The sequence below is a fragment of the Leptonotus elevatus genome, chromosome 13 (assembly GCF_054856555.1).
Source record: "Leptonotus elevatus isolate MCC_2025b chromosome 13, RoL_Lele_1.0, whole genome shotgun sequence".
In the NCBI taxonomy this organism is placed as follows: domain Eukaryota; kingdom Metazoa; phylum Chordata; class Actinopteri; order Syngnathiformes; family Syngnathidae; genus Leptonotus; species Leptonotus elevatus.
This window is the reverse complement of record NC_141251.1, coordinates 14,152,610-14,168,755: the sequence shown is the minus strand read 5'-3', so window position 1 is coordinate 14,168,755 and position 16,146 is coordinate 14,152,610. Positions and strand designations below refer to the sequence as shown.

The following is a 16,146-nucleotide window of genomic DNA, read 5'->3' as shown; positions in this document are numbered from 1 at the left end:
GCCAATGTGGTGCTATTCGATTATTATTTTCCTCCATTTTACCCCAAGAGACCAGCCCACAATTTAGAGGGAGCAGCCAATTAATCAGTTGACAATATAGAGAGCAAACTGAACCAATCAACACGGTAGCCAAGGGTGATCAGTAATCGGACTGGGCGGTCGGGCAAAATGCCAGGGCCGATTATTTGTGCCAGTCCAGCCCTGGTGATAAGGCAATTAGTCTAGTATCTCACTAGAGACCAAATTCCATCACACAAGATGGAACTGTACTAAGCTGTACTTTTCAAACACTTACTTGAGAATCATTAATATTCATAAATCAGATATCAACAGAGTAAATTTTAGTATATGCCGCTGTTGACAGAATTGGATGGCGGACAGTAAATGGCCCCCGGGCCGTAGTTTGGACACCACTGACTTATTGTCTATCATTTTGTTGTATTGGTGCCCTAAAATCATGTTTTGTATAGTATCCCGCACGTGATTCCTTTTTATTTTTTTGAGGTGAGTGGTTACTGAACCAAAACCCCCAAAACAAGCAGGTCTCATGATGTGGCCAGCGTTATTCAAGCTGCAAATCCCAACTTGATACACTTGAACGCTTGCACTTTTAACTCAACAGTCTGTGAATCGCTCTCAAAAGTCGAGGCTTCACTCCCTTGACCTGCCAGCAATGCAGGTGCCAAAGTGGCAAGTGAAGAAAGCGCGCACACAGAGAAACTCTGAAGCTTTTTTTTCTTCTCTTTTTCCTTTCGTCGGATGACACCACAAACGTGTTGATGTTAAACGCTAGCACCGGAGGCACTCGCATCAAGACTTGCTTGAGTTTCTCAGCGGGTTTCTAAGGTGAAGAGAGAGGCCTGTCACGCAAACTCGTCTCATTTGATTCCGGGGGACGCCCGAGAGGTTGCGTGCGGGAGATCACAGGACGCGCTAATTATTCCTGTCTGCCCAGAGACGCCCGACTGATTGCTCTGTTACAAGCGGCTCGCGTATAATGTATGAGCTGAGGTAATGTGAACTGTACCCGATGCAATCAGGATTAAATAAAACATGAGATCCTGTCATCGGGCAAAATTGGATGTGTGGCATTCAAAAGCGAGACGCGGCTCCCATTTCAATCTTTATTAATTCTTTCAGTTATATTTTAGCAAAGCAAACATCAAAGTATGAAGGCAACGTTTCATAGAACTCGAACCCATTCGATCCGCAGTGTGGCGCCACGGGAAGTGAGCCATGGAGAACATTGAACTAAAAATCCTTTCAATCAACTCAAGAACAATCAACAGGTAGAAGCCATTTGATGACTCCAATGACAAAATCAAATCTGAAAACTTAACTTGGAACGAACAGTTGGACCATCTCCTAAAGTGTGTGATAGCGATTGCGTGTTGGATGTGAAATAAGGCAGATTCTTCCACAAATGTTAGACAAGCAGAGATGACTCATTTTTGTTAAATTGCTGGCATGCAGTGGGAATGATGAAGAAAAAGGCAAAGTGGGGTGGGGGGTGTGGGAGGGGGGATATTGTAGTGTAAGTAGATGGCGAGTCCATTTGTTAGAAGACAATCATAACTTTTAGACCGAGTGTGTGTTGAGAAGTAAAGAAACACGTTTAGAAGTTTTAATCTAAGAGGGTCGTAAACTTGAACCGAAGATATTTGACTTTTATGAACGAAACCTCACTGATACTCGAACCCGACTTGGAGAGGCAGCACAATGGCTTGCAACAATTCAACTGGCACATTGGCAAAGTTATGCCAGTGAGGTATGGCTCATTTTCTGCACGATATGTTCGAGGTTCTCCCCGGAAGAATTCAGATGCACGGAACTTTAGGGGTTGTATTATTAACAAAAGAGAAAAGGGCAAAAGAAAGCGACAGGATGTCTTGAACCTGTGACAGCACCCAGAACGCGTTTGGGCTTGGCTGTTTCTCTTGTGAATGGTCTTCACTCCGTCTGCTGGCTGTCAGATGAGGTTGATTGTCCTTCCCTCAGACGGTCATTCGTTCTTCTCGGCAGCGTCTGCACACAAAACAAAGTTATTTTCAGAATTAAGATTGTTGCAGGCTTTCAGTTCTGGCTTCAAAATGCATTTAGTTGTAGAACATGGTTGTGTACAACTGTGTTTTTAAACTTTTTAAACATCTCAGGCGGCCGCCGGCCTTTATTTCCACAAGGGCTCAGGGAACGACCAATCACGGCTCAGCTTAAAAAAACAGATGAACCGTGATTGGTTGTTACCTGAGCTCTTAGGCACTGTGATGTCATTTTCAGTGGAAAGCAAGTGACAAAATGGCCGCCCCCTGAAATGGATAAATGCTGCTTAATTCATATTCCACAAACACAATATTAATCAGAATGCCGTGTTTAGACTAATGGGGGCACATACAACACATCATTGTAAATACATTGTTTAGGTTGTCTTCCCCTTTAAGAGAGAAGTTTAAGACAGTTTTGACTTGGGATGTTCGATACCACTTTTTTTCCAGACTGATACTAGTACGAGTACTCAAGTTGAGTAGTCAACAAGACCGATACCAAGTACTAATACCACTAGTAAAAAAATAAATAAAAACATTGACAGAATTTTAACAAAATATCTATATATTCCAATATATAACATTTTCTTTAAAATTGCATGAAATTGATGAACATTTTCGACACTTCTTATCATATATATTACTGTATGGCTTTGATGCGGATGAACTTTGAGATGAATAAAAACACAGACATTGACCTGACAAATGGTCTTCAAGATGAGTAGAAAACCCACCCCCCTTTCACAGAGACACACTTTATTTGTATTTTTTCAGTGTCCTATGCATTGAACATTCAATCATTCCATTAGGAGACTCCAAAGATTGCATGGTGCCTATTTAAAAAGCAATCTTTAGTTTTAAATCCCTCTTACCTATTTGTTTGCTTTTTTTCCCTTTTTTTTTTTTTAAACGCTGTCTTATTGATTTAAGCCAAACTAACTGTTCACAGTTGCTACCCAAGATGTGTTTTTTTTCTCCTGCAAAGCCATAATGATCAAATCAGATTCCCATTTATTTGACTTTCCATTGAAAAAAAGCTAAATGCAGAACACACGCAGAGATCCAAATTCTTGGTATTCTGTAGAACAGCTTCATTCAAATGACATGCCCTGTTATTATGCCCAAATCTCAGTGGGCACCTGAGAATAACAGTGTGGTATTCTTATCAAATATGATTTATTTGCATGATTATCGCCCCTACAGTCTGTCTTGTCCGCACCTTGGAATAATATGTATTGCACACTTGATTTATTGAATGTCTGATTGTGGACTTTGCAGGCAATTTATCACACTCAATCTCCACAGACGCGCTGACACATTTATACCAAAATACCAGGGTCATAGCTGTAGATCTGGAATGGGGCTTGGGAAGGGGGCGCATTTACAAATGCATTTGGCCCTGAAGGCGCACGTAAAGACTGTCTGCCTGATGTCTTTGCCTGCTAAGACTAAGATGGAGACAGATGGGGAGGAGAGCGCGAGCTGTGCGAGAGCGACGGCACAGCGACGTGGAGGGTGAAGCCGCGTCGCACTCGGCTGCGCGGCGTGGGTCGGCAGATTTGGCTAAGTAATTCCGAGGAAACTTCGGGACGGGAGTGAATTTTAATTCGGCAGCTGTGGCCTCTCAGACGCATCCTTTTGTGGCGTTCGGTATAAATAGGAACACGTCCTCCGTGTTTTTCTTACCTTTGGACTTAATGCTGTCAGTCACAATGGATTCATGTTCCCCTGAACTCTCAACGTGACCTTTCATCCCCTCTAAAGTTAAAAGAAGTGGGAGTGAGAAAGAGAAGACAACAAAATGTGAATGCTCAGTTTTCACAATTGTTATGTTAGATGTGTAGGCAAAGACAATATAACCCAGCTTTTTGGATGGATGACACATGCTGAGGAAGTGTCCATAAAAAATGGTTTTGAATCTAAAGTAAAAAGTTTTAAAGAAGATATAGTCCGATAAAGTCCACACATCGGTGTTCAAACGTCAGATTTTTGTGATATAAACAACAACAGATACAAAACACTATTAATGCAACCTATAAACGGTACAGCTCAACTAAAAAATACAAATAAAAAAATTTGAGAGGGAAAGTAAAATAAAACGGAGATAATGTGGTTGCATAAGTGTGCACACCCAATCATAAATGGGTATTTGGCTACCTTTAGTCAACAAATCACATTCATAGTCATGTTTGGGAGCCAGCGCACAACTGCCACCATTGAAAATAAGTTTAAATAAGCGAGAATAAAGCTGAAATGTTGACTGCTGATTAATTTACGATGAATGTGATTTGGTGAATTCTGAACTCAGCCACATCTCTATTTATGAGAGGGTGTGCAGACTTGTGCAAGTACATTATCTCAGTTGTTAATTTTTATTACATTCTCCAAAAGCAAAATGTTTTTGATTGACTTATACAAGCTATAAATCACATTACGGTTTTGAAATGATTTGTTTTGGTCAAAATTTTCTGTGTCACAAAAACCTGGCATCTGAACAGGGGTGTGTAGACTTTTTATAGCCATTGTATGCACCTTGATGTGTCCCTACTTTAGATCATCTTTGTGCCAATCCCCCCCCCCCAATATTCTATTAGTAAGCATGGAAATAGTTAAATCTCTCCACAATATATACACGATATAGGGGTGTGAATATCTCTGTACTGTAGATCACGTGTTGTCAAACATACGGACCACGGGCCGGATTAGGCCCACAATGCGGTTTAATCCGGCCCGCAAGGTGATTTTCTTTTTTTGTAAATTCAGATCAATTAATCAGGCGGCCACAATCAAAACATATAAATTCGTAATTTCACAAGCAATCCTCAGATGAGCAATGCAAGTTGTACATGGAATTGCCCTGGATTTCATTATTTTACACACAACCTAAAGTTACGGTTTGTTTAAAAAAAAAGTGGTCAAAATCTATTCTTCTACACTGCTTCTCAAAGCCTTGGTGCTAATCTCAATTGTGATTATAGCAGAAATGTACATGGGCAGTGAACATACATCCCTTTAACAACAGGGGGCAGGATGGAGAACCAAGTGATTTGCTCACCTCCAGTGCTGGTGCCAGGTGCAGTCTCGGAAGCATCTGAAAAGTGAAGCACATTTGATTGTGAGATATTTCATGAAGTAGTTGCATAATGCTATGATATTCCATGTTTAACATCCACACTTAATGGCCTCTCATGCCTGGAAATTCTGTGCTTTTCTTGGGTTGCACTTAAAAAGAAGAAGAGAGAAAAACATAAGCGAGAAGGGAGAGGGATGCGTGCAAAATTAATTACAAACTGCCATCCCTGTAAGGCAGCCCAAGTACCCACCCCTGCACCAAACCTCCCTCCACATCCTCTATACGGCCTGTTATCTCCGTAGTCACACAACTCCTTCCTTCTTCCTCGCTCCCTGAGCAAACCTCGCCGCTTCCCCCTTTTGCAACAACAATCAGGCAAACAAAGCACACCATAAAAAATACCCGCTCTCCCCCGGCGGCCCGGCAGCCCAGCAGCAGCGTGAAATACAACCGCTTGGCTATGAAAGAATAGAACTAAAAACATTCTGCAGCCTGCAGTGAAGGTCAGATCATCGGCAAAAGAAATGCAAGGAGTGATCACGGTAACGACGTTGCGACAAAAATGACCGTACCATAGCATGGAGTTCATTGAAAACAATAATAGTATCATACATTTGGGCTTCTTTTCTTTTTTTTTTTAATCACCGTTTCATCTCATATTCTTCTTTCAGTCGTCACCTGCTGCGTCACTGTTTGACATTCAGCCTTTCTATTCGCTGCAAATCTTCGGATTCCAGCTATCTTATGCTGACTCAAAAATAGTTTCCCCAAAAACAGAATGGATTTTTATCTGATGCAACTATCTGAAGTGAAGTTTCTAATCCCTGTTAGTCTAACGGTAGGAAGGATGAAGCAACAACAGTCTCAGACTTTGTGTGTGTGTGTGCGATTCCTCTCAAAGGCACAGAATTGCCCTGAGGGGATATAAGCATCTACAAACCAAGTTAAGTGCTGAGGTTTTAGAAATGAAGCGTCAATGCCTAAAAGAGGTTAGACGAGGTAAAAAAAAAAAACGGAAAAAAAAACAATAAGTGTCTATGCAAGCACCAATTACAGCTAGAGGTTTAATTTTAACACATACTTTTTTTTGTTTGCAGTTAAGCCCAAAACAATAAAACGGGCATTTAGTAGACATAGTGTAGTGGTCCCTGGAGAAGTGGGTATACTCACAAATTTTAGGAAGTCCAGAAAAATGTTGTTTAAAAACAAACATAATTCATCATTTATACAATAATCAAATTAGGTCAATCATATTATGACTTGATTAGGCACACTTTGCAGTTTTTACTAGCAACACAAGCAGCCTGAATGAATATGAAATGGATTTATCATGATACATGCATATCAATATATACAATTTATAAAACAATATTTAGTAAACAATGAACCAAAAAAGTCAAAAAGGGCCTCAATATTGTTTTAGGCAATATCAACTACCATTTTGGGAGCTCAGAGCGCTTTACGTGAGCTAAAAATTCTGGGTCGCAGACACAGCTCAGCACCGTATTTGAATGGCTGCTTTTCTTGGTATAGTAAATTAGGAGTTGGTATACACAATGCTGACTGAAAAAGAAGTATACACTGTATACCATAAACCACAGCACTGCTTTTTAGCCATTTGCTAAGAGGGTATATTGTGAGAGGAAGTGACACAAGAAAGAGTCAAAAGACTAAGTCCGTTTTTCAATATGAACGTGCATCCTGAACACAGTAAATGGGAACATTTGTGTACATACTAATATCAATACAAATTTTTTAAATGTTCTATTTGAATGTTTTTTTTTCTATTTCACTGATGAAATATAATACCAGAAATACCGTAAGAAACAGACCTGAGGCTTTTTAGTTCTAAACCACTGGCAACTACAGTCAGAAAAACAAAACTACTGTTAAATCAATACTTCTTTGAAGAGTGTCAAACAATACCCAGTTGATGCTTATGAATATATATCACAGGAGAATTACTTAAAATGTACCTCAAAGATTGCTGTCAAAAATGTTAATATGTTCACAGGTTGTATACATGAGAATCAACCAAACTCACTCAATAGTCATGATGAATTATTAATGGTACCCATTTAGTTTTTTTTCCTATTAACTCCACACATTGACTCTTTACACCAGATGCTGGTGTTCAAGCTGATGGTGGAATGAGGATATTGCGCGTGTGGGAAGAGAACTTCTGTCAAGATTGCCTTATTAGCCAGGCTAGCATAGCATCATAGCAACAGCATTGTGTGCAGCAGCAGGAGCTCAGTGAATCGCTGGCCTCATTCCAGAAGCTCCTTTGCTGCTTTGTTTCAGCACACACAATACTGCTGTAATATAAACTCCTTCTATACTATCAATTAGTGATCCAAAGAAAGCAACAAATGTCACAATTTCATTCTGGTCCTATGAATGCGGCCCTCTCAAGGCAACATTAGTCTGAATTTATTACAAGTTCACTCCCATGTGTGCTGACAGTAGTGAAGCCATCTTTTAAGGGAGAGGGTGTGTGGATTGTGGTAAACACGTAAACAAGATAGGAGGGAGAGAAAAACAGTCCTCTGTCAAGGTTCTAGTGAAGGAAAGGCCCACTCCACCGAGGGCAGATAACGAAAGTAGAAAAACAGTAGGCAGAATTGACTCCCTCAGCAGGAAGCGAGACCGCTTACACTAGCGGTTCCAAACACTACGACCACGGACCCTGAGGGGTACTTGAAAGTGTCTCGCTTTTTCCTTTTTGGAATGCAAATTACCAGTATGCATAGAGAAATAATTTGAGTTAATCCGGGGCTCTGCTGACAGACATAATAAACACAAAATCCACAAAGATGAGCGACTTGAGTAGGAACAGTTAGATGCTCATTTAAAAACAACCACGATAGAAAATCAATCAGTAGCTCAAGTGCGTGCAAGACAAAGTCGTGGAAGGAGAGCTGTATTCAAGTCATCCTCATATGCAGACAAGCAGAACATTACCACCACCCCACCTTCCATCTGCAGCATTAGTAGGTACATAGCCAGAGATGTCAAAGATAAACATAGAAAGGTTAACTTAACCGATTACTATGCCCTCTCAAACCCGTTAAACTTCATCCAGGCAGGGTAGAGAAGCTGTGTGTAGGGTTAGTCAGTCCCAGACTAGAATTAAAAAAGGCACACAAGAAGCCGTTACTAGTACATACTAAATAAAGTGATTGGGTTGGTCTGCACCATAAAACTCAGTGGTCTATAAGAGTTGTGTTTGAGAGGACCTTTCATTATTGAAGGGGTGCACCAACATCAGCAGTCGGTGTACGTTTAGTGAAGAGGAGTGATGGTGGTTCCAGTTATCTGGCTCTGGAGCATTTTGACACTCCAGCGGATTATTTATCCTATAATTCACGTGTGTGAAAGATGTTATGGAGACAGGGATTAAGACCTCCAAGGGCTGACCCCTTTCCTCGAGCCTATGGGGAGAAACCAATACCAAAGATGAGATCTGAGGCACATGACAAATTCAACTGAGAGGCATGTTTGTGACAATTCTCTGGAAACTACTGGCAGGGGTCAGCATTATCTGATTATGGCACCATGAAATGACTGAAATGTACCTTGCATGATTGTGGTAAATTACAATGGATTTTTATGGAGGCAAAAAGCTTGCATTTGGACCTACTTGGGCCGGCAGGGGTGAACACAAATGGATGAATGTCTTGTACATAGGGAAAGAGAAAGTTCAAAGAGGTGTGGGTTTCCTTGAAGCACTAACGATTACCAAAGCTGTACTGGGTTGCCAAAACTGTACTAAAAGTCCAACCAATACCTAAGACAATTATTACTCTTCGTTTTAATACAAAGTAACAATCGATGAGCTAGCCCAGGACTACGTGGCAACAGAGGAAGCCGAGGATGGTGATGTACTTGCAGTATATGCAACGCTGCAAATAGTAGTAGATGAATACCCAAAGAATGATTGACAAAAGTATGGTCAGGTCATGGAGAAGATCGCGACTGGGGGCAACTAATTATTGACTTGTTGAGTAATAAGATAGTTGCTGTGAAAACCTGCTTTCAACATAGATGGAAGGTGCTCACCTGGATGCCAACGGGAAAAAAACGAATTGATCTCCTTGCCACCAAGCGGTGTAATAGAGCTGGGTACTGTGATCAGACCAGCTAGTGTGGATGAAATTATGTGGTGGTAGCTAGAACAAGACAAAAGCTGCATACCAAGCTGCCCAAACTTAAAAATGGAGCACTTGCAAGATCCTGCCATGTCAGCTACTACCTCAGCAAAGAAAGAACACTATTCAGTTGTGAGAAAGGCAGAAAAACCACTGATACAAAACCTTGCCAAGATCTGATACACAGAACTTAAAAGGTGCAGAATACAGAAACTTGTGCAAACCCATCAAGACAAAATGTCGGCAAGCAAAAGCAATTGATTGGCTAGGTTGAGTGGAGAGGCAAATCAGTCATGCAGGTCTGGAAACACAAAACATATTTACCAGCTCATTGGGCAGATTAGTGGAAAATGATCACAACCCAGAACTGCTTTCAAAGATGACAATAAGACGGTGCTGTTTGAAGCTGATTAGGTCAAAGGGTAGAAGACCAAATAAGAATAAATGGAGAAAATATGACAAGCAACTCTTTGATCTGACAATACGGCAACCTGTTGAGGAACAACTTCCTGAAACACTTGAACCACAAGTTACACAGAGTGAAATCAAAATAACCATCAATAACCAGAACTCATAAGATCCTTGCAAAAAAAGAGCAAAACAGAAGGAGGAGATACTGTAGTGTACGACTTTGCGACCCAAAGTACCAGGATCCCACATCTGCTCCATCCACCACTGCCACGGCCATTGATGCTAGTCAAAATTTTAAGGACTCAATCATAACTTTCCGATCAGCAAATGGAAAACATGACTAAAGCTGGATCTATTGGGCCCCTGCCACTTAAGCATAGTGATCACCACTTCTTCGTCATTCAGGCCTTGTCAGCTCACAATGGAGTTAGATTCTGCTCAAAGTTCCAGACAGAATCGTTGGCAACTACTGAAGCTTTCTTTTGTTCCACAGCCATCTGACTTTTCACAGTCAGATGGTTGGGATTCAACCACCTCATTTCTTGAAAAGAGGCAAAGGTTAAAAAAAAGAAAAAAAGAAAAAAAGAAAAGAAAGTTGGTGAGTATCTTCCCTCAAAGGAACTTCTATTTATTTATGTCAGAGAAGGAGCTTTGGTCCCAGCTTGATCAAATGTGTAACCAGCTGCTGACAGTCTAATGCACATAACCTGAGTGAAGGGCTCAATGTAAGCAGAAAGCTTTCATTACAGCAGCTATTTCTTCAACCTTAAGTACCAGAAACGGACCAGATCACATATGAAAATCAATTATGGACTGAATCACTTTCATTGCTGCAATTTCTTAAGCTGATTATCTGGTGAAGAGCTTAAAGTTTTGCAAATTTTTTTTAAGGAGATGGAAGGCCATTGCTTGCCCAACAGCAATTCATTTTGAGAGAATAAGTGAGAAAAATGTCAAGGTCAGCGTCAGAGGATTTTCGTTGCTTGCAATGGCTGAAAAGAATGAAATTCCAAACACCAAGTGGGTGGCCTATGAGTAACTTGGTCCTGGTCTGTCCAAGGCTATGTATATTAAACAAGCATGAAAAAAAAAAACCTCATTAAAAACTTTGCATGGATGAATAGCTAAGGGCCTGATATGCCCAAATGCAAAGATAATTAAATACATCTTCCACCTAAAGCGAAACAAGAACTGGTGAGCCTCAACAAGTTCCCAACAAAAAGAATTAATGAGCTGGTAAATGTGGAAAGAAGCCCATTTTCATATGTTAATGTTACATTTGTTGTTGAAGCTCGTGCAAATAGCTTAGCTGTATGAGCCTTTGCTCTCAAAACAAGAGGGTGGAAAATAGCTCGTGTCCGAGGGGGGTAAACGTTTCATCGCGGGAGATTTCTTTGCTTTAAGATGGAACACTGTCTGACAATCTGAGCCAATTAAGGAGCACTGAGCTGTGACCTACAGGCTCAGGAGATGAAAACAAGCCTGCTTTGTAAACCTTGTGACTGACCCTCTCTTTGCTATCCTCCTTAGAAGACAAGAGGTTTCGTTGATATTCAAGCCTTTCTTTTCCATAAGAATGGCCAAAGCGTTGTGAACATGAGTAACATTGTGCTTCCTTTTGGGTTTGGGTAACCTTGCTCTAGCGACTGTTTTGTTGCGGTTCCGCATTGGGTTAGGGTGCTCTAAACAGACTGAAGAGGAAAATTCATTACGAGGGCTTGGGCCTTGCTTGACAAGATGTGTCATTGGAATGAGTGAAAGACGATGGGACAGACACCATCTGCTTTGGGTTGAGCGAAAGCACAGAGAAAGTGCCGATGATTTGATGGCAGAAGAAAAGACAAAGTTGTCAACATATGCTGCCAAATAATAAGGAAAAAATGACCATTCATGAACTTTTGATAAAGCATCTCTACTGGCTTTCTAGTCATTTTTAATCTGTAGTCCGAACAGTGTGAGAAGAGTAGAGGATGAAATGAACATACGAGTTCGGCAGAGATGAGAAGCCATAAGTGAATACCTGATTAAGTGAAGAACTAAGAGGTGGTGGAGATGACACAAAAATAGACACAGAAGGGGGAGAATGCAAAAGAGGCCTCCCCCTGTGTGACCTACATACCTGCTGTCAGTGGTGGCCTGCTCCTCTCTCATCACTTGCTGAATAACTTTACATAATCTTTACACTTTTAACCACACTTGCTGCAGGAAGCTCAATGCTTGTCTTCAAACCCGATTGTGGCTTGCTATATCAATCCAGTGACGGTCTGGGTGATGCTTAATGTGACACAGAGGTAATGCAAAACTTGCACTACATTAATCGAACGCACCACAGGGATGAATGTGGAAACAGGGAATGTTTGTATGTGTGACAAGAGGCTGCAGCGCAGGCCTTCATTTGCAGTTACCGGGTGATGCCTCCTCTGGGCAGCTCCTGGCTTTCCACAGGAAATCATGCAATGAAGCAGTCAGCGTCATCAAAGTGCTGGTCTCGACTGCAGTAAAAAGCAGGAGTGCTGGTCGAGTCCTGCCCATCACCGCAAAGGTCAGCAATAGGGCAGCTTAATTGGCAGACCTCAAGAGAAACATGCACTAAACAGCTATGATATTAAAACCACAGACAATGAATAACATTGACTATCTTGTTACGGTGGCAGCTGTCAGCAAGTGGTATATTATAGACGGCAAGAGAACACTTCCGTTCTTACAATTGATGTGCGCGCAGCATGACAATGACTTTTACAGCGAGCCAATTCATATTTTGTCTGTCCATCAAGATTTCAGAACCAACATGACGCGTCTGTCTGCACTCTCTGGAGATTTATCACATTTTGGAGAACAGTGTGCATTTGAAGGTTACATCCACCATATCAAACTGACACAAAGAAAATACACTTAAATTGAAGTTAAAGTAACTTCCAAGTTTGACTATTTTAGGGGAAACTTTGGCATATATTGTTCGTCCTGTCTTTCAAGTTCACTGATTTAAATTTCAGACAAGTTTGCCGGATGATCTGGCTAATATAACTGTATTATTGCAATACAATCACTAAAAAGCAAACCTCTAACCCTGGTGTACATAACCTGTAGCTAGCCTAATTAGCATTAGCCAAGCTTGTTTGAGCCACTTTTGGCTATTTTGGTTATTGGTTAATGTGCTAACAATGAAGCATTACTTTATGGCTAACATGACAAACTGTACATTGCTTACCCTGGCACCAAATTGTTCCAGTTGTGGATGATAATTTGGACTGTTTGAATATATTATGATTCAAGCTCTCAGAGTCCACTGTATCCCATTTCCTTGAAAAATCTCTGGCGAGAATAAGCTGTCACCAATGGGTATGTACAAGCATATCAACTGCATTATGAGAGAAATAGCGCCGATGAATAACCATTTTCTTCAACGGGACTTGAAGAGGCTGCTGTGTGTGTGTGTTGTGCAGTGTTTACCTGGGGAACAGATGGCACCAGGATGCACAGGAGAAGGTGGCAAGCTGGTGGAGACTGTTACGCTCAGAGCAATTCTCACTGGGGAGACGTTGGCACTTGATAGTCAGGTGTATTGAATTAAATATTGTTTCACACTAGGTAAATCACGGAAAACCTGACGGCATTGGCCTCTCTCAGCAGTGTGATGTGCCCCATTACACTACAAAACATGCTTAGGAATGAGAACATTTCACAGGTTTAACCATGAAGCCCATTTGGGGTTATATTCTGGAAAAGATCCAAAAGTGCCGATTGGCTCTTAGCTGTTCTTTTTTCAGGTCATAAATAATGTGTGAAGCCAACAAACAGTCTATACATCCATTCATTTCTTATATTGTCTATTAAATATAACGACCATCTTTTCGCTAGCTTTTCGCTATTTGGGAAGAGGAATTGTCATTGTTCTTTGTTTAACAACGTATAGTTTAGTCAGTGTTGCAAACTTAGCCACTTTTCTAACAGGATTATTTTCACGTACGGGAGGAGGGAGGAACTTCAAGACAGCTAACCACGCGCTAACAGTGCCACCAACATGCATATTCATAGCGCCTTTGTTAGAATCCATCCAGCACACACGCCCACAGTGACACACTTAGTCGCGTCACAACAAACTGCACAAACATGGGAGACACGAGCTGCAAATCATATTCTATCTTGCCCTTACAGATATTCATATGTAAGACTGTCAACACCAACACTTTTATTTTGGCTCAACCTTAGTGTTCGGTATTCTTTGTACATTCTTAGTCCTAGTCTTTTGCACTATTCTCAAATGCTGAGCTTTCCAAGTGAACGAGGACATGAAGAGTGCTTGTGTTTAAAAACGTTACGCCATTTTTAATCCAAAGAATGACAAATTGATCATGTTGACTGTGATCTTTTATTCCCAAAGACAACAGTTGTCAGTCAGCATCTCACTTGGGGTTTACTTCTTTTCCCATCTGAAGCAGCAGCTCCATCAATTCTTTCCCACTGCCTCCAGCAGACAGGCAGCCCATATAGACATCACTCAGATGCCGTCTTGGGCTTGTGTTGGCTTTTAGAGTGGATGTGTGTGCGCGCGCGTGTGCGCGCGCACACACGCGCATGCTGGAGAATGACAAAGATGTGATCCAGACGTTTCAAGCACACATCTGATGCATCTCTCGCCGGCTGATAAATTCTCACTCTGCTCAGAGTTTATTCATTTGGCGTTTTTGTGAAGAAAACAGATGAATAGAGATAAGAGTGCTGATTAGAAGAGAAGCTTCAAAAGGGAAATAGAAAAAGGCTGCAGCCAACGTGACCCGTCCCGTGTCCAAGGCTAGAGAGCTGACCAAACATCCCTTACAATTTGTTCACTATGAGCGTCTGTTCTCTATCTCTACATAAATAACCACAGCTACGCATGATTTCAACAGAGTGAGATAGGATTTCTACATTTTGAAAAGCATAAAATAGTCCCAGTTTCAAACCCAGCTTGGCCAAATTAGCATAACAAGTGAACACAACACGCGGCAGAGAGAGTTTAGAATGAGGAGCCGAGCCAAATGGAATTCAATGCTGCATAAACACGCAGAAAGATAAGAACTATGGCTTGTCTCCGTGCTCAAGATGCCCCAGCAGAGCTTCTCTTCCAGAACTTTAAAGAGTGTGAGAGCGTAAAAAGCTACACAACACGCGGGCAGACTCGTGCCATCAGGCAGCAGTGGCTGCCTCCCTGAGGAGTGAAGCACTATATACTGTAATATTATGCCCAAAGTTCACTGTATGCCAATAACTCTTAGCCATTGGAACCATAAGAAAGACCATGCCGCTCTCTAGGAGTTACATCATCAGTGTTATGTTGTTCATAAAACGGTACATTTACATGAGCAATCCCCAAAATGCTTCGGTAAACAAATCTACTTTTGAGATAAATAATGAGCAAGGATAATTAAATTAGGATCTATGTAATTCCTTGAGACGTATGATCCACATGGTAATTTGATTTGATAGATTGGGACATTATATTTTTTGGGACAAAATCAGCTCATGAAGCAGTCATGATTCTTGGTCAACAGCGGAGATTATGCTACAAATGTAACAACTTTTTATTTTTAAAAAAAAGCTATGAGAAAGCACATCAGGAGGACTGAAAGTTACACGTTTTTTTTTTTGTATCTATGTTTTTACTTCTATTTTAATCTGCTTTAAAGGGACCCCAGGGCACTTTAATCATGTTGTTTTGGCATTTATGCCATGTAAAAGGCCATTCAAGTACGAATGTTATTGAAACACCCCCTTGTGCTTTTTTCTTCTTCTAACAAATCAAATGAAAACAAAATATGGTCTCCCTGTAAAACAGGAAGATCTCTTTGTGTGAGAATAAGAGCAGCCAAACACACTCATTGGGCTGCCACAGTTGAGTGTACCTTAACATCAATAACAAGCCTGCTGGATTTCCGGAGAGCTTTTTATGTCAGCTTGTTGTTCTAAATGTTAGCACGGAACGAGTCAAATATAAACTGAATCAATCAATATCACCTCTCACATAACAGTAGCTGACTAAAGAATAAAAGTGATTCTCATAATGGTTAGAGGCAGATTTATGGTCCCTCCTTTTTATTTTTGATGCACTCCTTTATTGTGTGAAGGCATTTTACAAGGAAGAGAAATAACCACATGACGAAAGTGAGTGTGTTTTGTGCTCACTGCCATTACAATGAGATCTGATAGGAGAGTGACCGTGCTAAATGAATCTGTCACTGTCCACACATAAGACAGGCGTCTGTCATGTAATCAAGGCATTGCGGTAACTGGAAACAGCACACTGTGTTTATGTGTATGGATAATGACGAGCGCAACACAATACATGCAAGAGAGAAAGGGGAAAAAAATGTCACAAGGACCCTCAAGGCTGATGTAACTGTTGTGCCTCACTGTTGTGTTTTGTTGCGATGGCCTACTGGGTGTGTCTTTGTCTCCATCCTCTTCCTCACCATCTCCTCTGCGGGACCCC

At 41.1% G+C, this 16,146-nt stretch overlaps 1 protein-coding gene across 1 annotated transcript in view; it reads right to left on the bottom strand.

Moving 5' to 3' along the window:
* Positions 1–1,110: 1,110 nt before the first annotated feature.
* The window catches only part of LOC147163918 (uncharacterized), a 150,721-nt gene continuing 135,685 nt past the window's right edge, over positions 1,111–16,146 (bottom strand). Inside the window, exons 11-13 of the mRNA XM_086092196.1 lie at positions 5,098–5,133; positions 3,729–3,800; positions 1,111–2,025 (exon numbers count right to left, since the gene is read on the bottom strand). Of these exons, the coding sequence (XP_085948322.1) occupies positions 2,003–2,025; positions 3,729–3,800; positions 5,098–5,133 (131 nt within the window). The 3' untranslated portion in view covers positions 1,111–2,002. The remainder of the gene's footprint in view (positions 2,026–3,728; positions 3,801–5,097; positions 5,134–16,146) is intronic.